Source organism: Halichoerus grypus, chromosome 6 (genome assembly GCF_964656455.1).
Source record: "Halichoerus grypus chromosome 6, mHalGry1.hap1.1, whole genome shotgun sequence".
In the NCBI taxonomy this organism is placed as follows: Eukaryota; Metazoa; Chordata; class Mammalia; order Carnivora; family Phocidae; genus Halichoerus; species Halichoerus grypus.
Window position 1 is genome coordinate 125,527,575 of NC_135717.1, and position 2,532 is coordinate 125,530,106.

A 2,532-nucleotide genomic window follows, 5' to 3' on the forward strand; every position below is an offset into this window, starting at 1 on the left:
TCAGCCTTGTTGACCACCAGAAACATGGCTGGTTTCTCTGCTCCTCTCAGTGGCCCTAAGCTTAGATTCACAGTTTCTAACATGCAACCAGGATAGGCAACCAGAATAGTCAGAATGCTTCCAAAGACAGTTGCAGAACACTCCTTGTAGTCCCCATTACTTCTTCAACAATATGTAGACATTACATGTATGATATTTATAATTATTCCAGATTTTCTGGGGTGCCTGGGTGGCTCAGTCGGTTAAGCCTTGGACTCTTGATTTCAGCTGAGGTAATGATCTCAGGGTGGTGGGATGAAGCCCTTGGTTGGGCTTTACACTCAGCCTGGAGCTTGCTTGTCCCTCTCCCTCTGCTCCTCCCCCCACCCATCTATAAAAATAAATGAATACAAAAAAATTATTCTAGATTTTCCTATTTGTTGTCAATGGAATGCTTGGGCTATTATAATCTACTCCATATTGCTGAGCATCCAAATGTTTTTTTTTCTTTTTCAAATGGTTTTATATGGACTATATTGTATTACCTTTTACGTTAAAATATTTTCTTAATCTTTTTAAAATTTCTTCTTTGACACACAAATTACTTAAAAGTGTATTTTTTTAAATGTTTTGCACAGCTTTTTTCCACCCGTTCTGCCTCTCCCCACCCCCCGCCAAGTGCCACTCTGGCTGGAGCTCTGGCTCCTGCTAAACTAGCATCACCGTGGTCTCCTCTTCATCAGCCATGATGAGATCTTCTCAGACATCTGCAAGATCTGGGAGATCCCAGATGGGCTGTGCCTAGAGGTGGAGGGGAAGTTGATCAGTAGGACAGAGGGTAACATTGATGACTCGTTCATTGATGAAAATGCCTCCATGGAAGGTCCCGAGGACAAAGGTACCAAAACCACAGTAGTCACTGGTGTTGATATGATCATGAACCATCACTTGCAGGAAACCAGCTTCACAAAAGAACCCTACAAGAAGTACATCAAAGATTCTATGGAATCAGTCAAAGGCAAACTTGAAGAACAAAGTCCAGATAGAGTAAAATCTTTTATTGCAGGGGTTGCAGAACAAATCAAGCACATCCTTGCTAATTTCAAAAACTACCAGTTCTTTATTGGTGAAAACATGAATCTAGATGGCATGGATGCTTTGTTGGACTCTGTGAGGATGGTGTGACCCCATATATGATTTTTTTTAAGGATGGTTTAGAAATGGAAAAATGTTCATGAATTTGGCTATTAACTTTAGAGGTATCACCTGTTGTTGGAACTGGCTGCTGCTTTTCATCCACACAAGGCCAGGACTTAGACAAATGAGACTGATGTCATCTTGAGCTCTTCATTTATTTTGACCTTGATTTATTTGGAGTGGAGGTATTGTTTTTAAGAAAAAAAAAGGTCATGTAGGTTGTCTAAAAATAAAATGCATTTATTTATTTTTTTTTTTAAAGATTTTATTTATTTATTTGAGAGAGAGAGAATGAGAGAGAACACATGAGAGGGAGGAGGGTCAGAGGGAGAAGCAGACTCCCTGCTGAGCAGGGAGCCCGATGCGGGACTCGATCCAGGGACTCCAGGATCATGACCTGAGCCGAAGGCAGTCGCTTAACCAACTGAGCCACCCAGGCGCCCAAAATAAAATGCATTTAAACTCAGAAAAAAAAAATTTGGCACATAGCTTTTCTTTTTTTATTATTAATTTTATTTTATTATGTTATGTTAGTCACCATACATTGCATCATTAGTTTTTGATGTAGTGTTCCATGATTCATTGTTTGCATATAACACCCAGTGCTCCATGCAATACGTGCCCTCTTTAATACCCATCACCAGGCTAACCTATCCACCATCCCCCTCCCCTCTAGAACCCTCAGTTTGTTTCTCAGAGTCCATAGTCTCTCATGGTTCATCTCCCCTTGGCACACAGCTTTTCTAAAACACTTTTTATGTCATTGGTTTATGACTTAATTATATTTTGGTCAGAGGATGTGCTCTCTATGATTCAAATGCTTGAAATTGCTTGAGATTTTCTTTATGTTTCATTATGTGTTCTAATTTTATAAAGATTCTATGTGTACTTGAAATGCACATAGTTTGTGTAGTATTTTATATGTCAGTTTAGTCAAACATGTTAATTATATGGTTCAAATATTTTCTATTAATACTAACTTTAGCCTAAACACTTTTTCGCTGAACAACACAAACCATATTTTTAGTGAAACTTTATTGTTTCCTAATATTTTAAATATTTTCCTTATATTGTTGGATTATTTTAGCCAGACTGACAATCTGTCTTTTTCAAAAATTTTTATTATTATTTTTTAATTGCAGTATAGTTGATAGACAATGTTACATTAGTTTCAGATATACAACATATTGATTCAACTTCTCTGTACAATGTGCTATGCTCACCCCAAGTGTAGCTACCATCTGTCACCATACAACACTGTTACTATATCATTGATTATTTCCCTATTCTGTATCTATTTTTCCCATGACTTATTTATTCCATAACTGAAAGCTTGTATCTCTTACTCCCCTTAAC

The 2,532-nt window shown here is 37.6% G+C and overlaps 1 protein-coding gene across 1 annotated transcript; it reads left to right on the forward strand.

Annotated features, from left to right (window-relative positions):
• The first annotated feature begins 805 nt into the window (after window positions 1–805).
• On the forward strand, window positions 806–1,227 carry LOC144382140 (translationally-controlled tumor protein-like). The gene has a single exon (XM_078074117.1). The coding sequence runs from the start codon at window positions 856–858 to the stop codon at window positions 1,162–1,164; it is 309 nt and encodes a 102-aa protein (XP_077930243.1). The 5' UTR covers window positions 806–855; the 3' UTR covers window positions 1,165–1,227.
• Window positions 1,228–2,532: the final 1,305 nt, after the last annotated feature.

What these genes read in the sequence shown, in the direction of transcription:
- LOC144382140 (XM_078074117.1), top strand. Translation starts at nt 856, where the DNA reads ATGGAAGGTCCCGAGGACAAAGGTACCAAAACCACAGTAGTCACTGGT.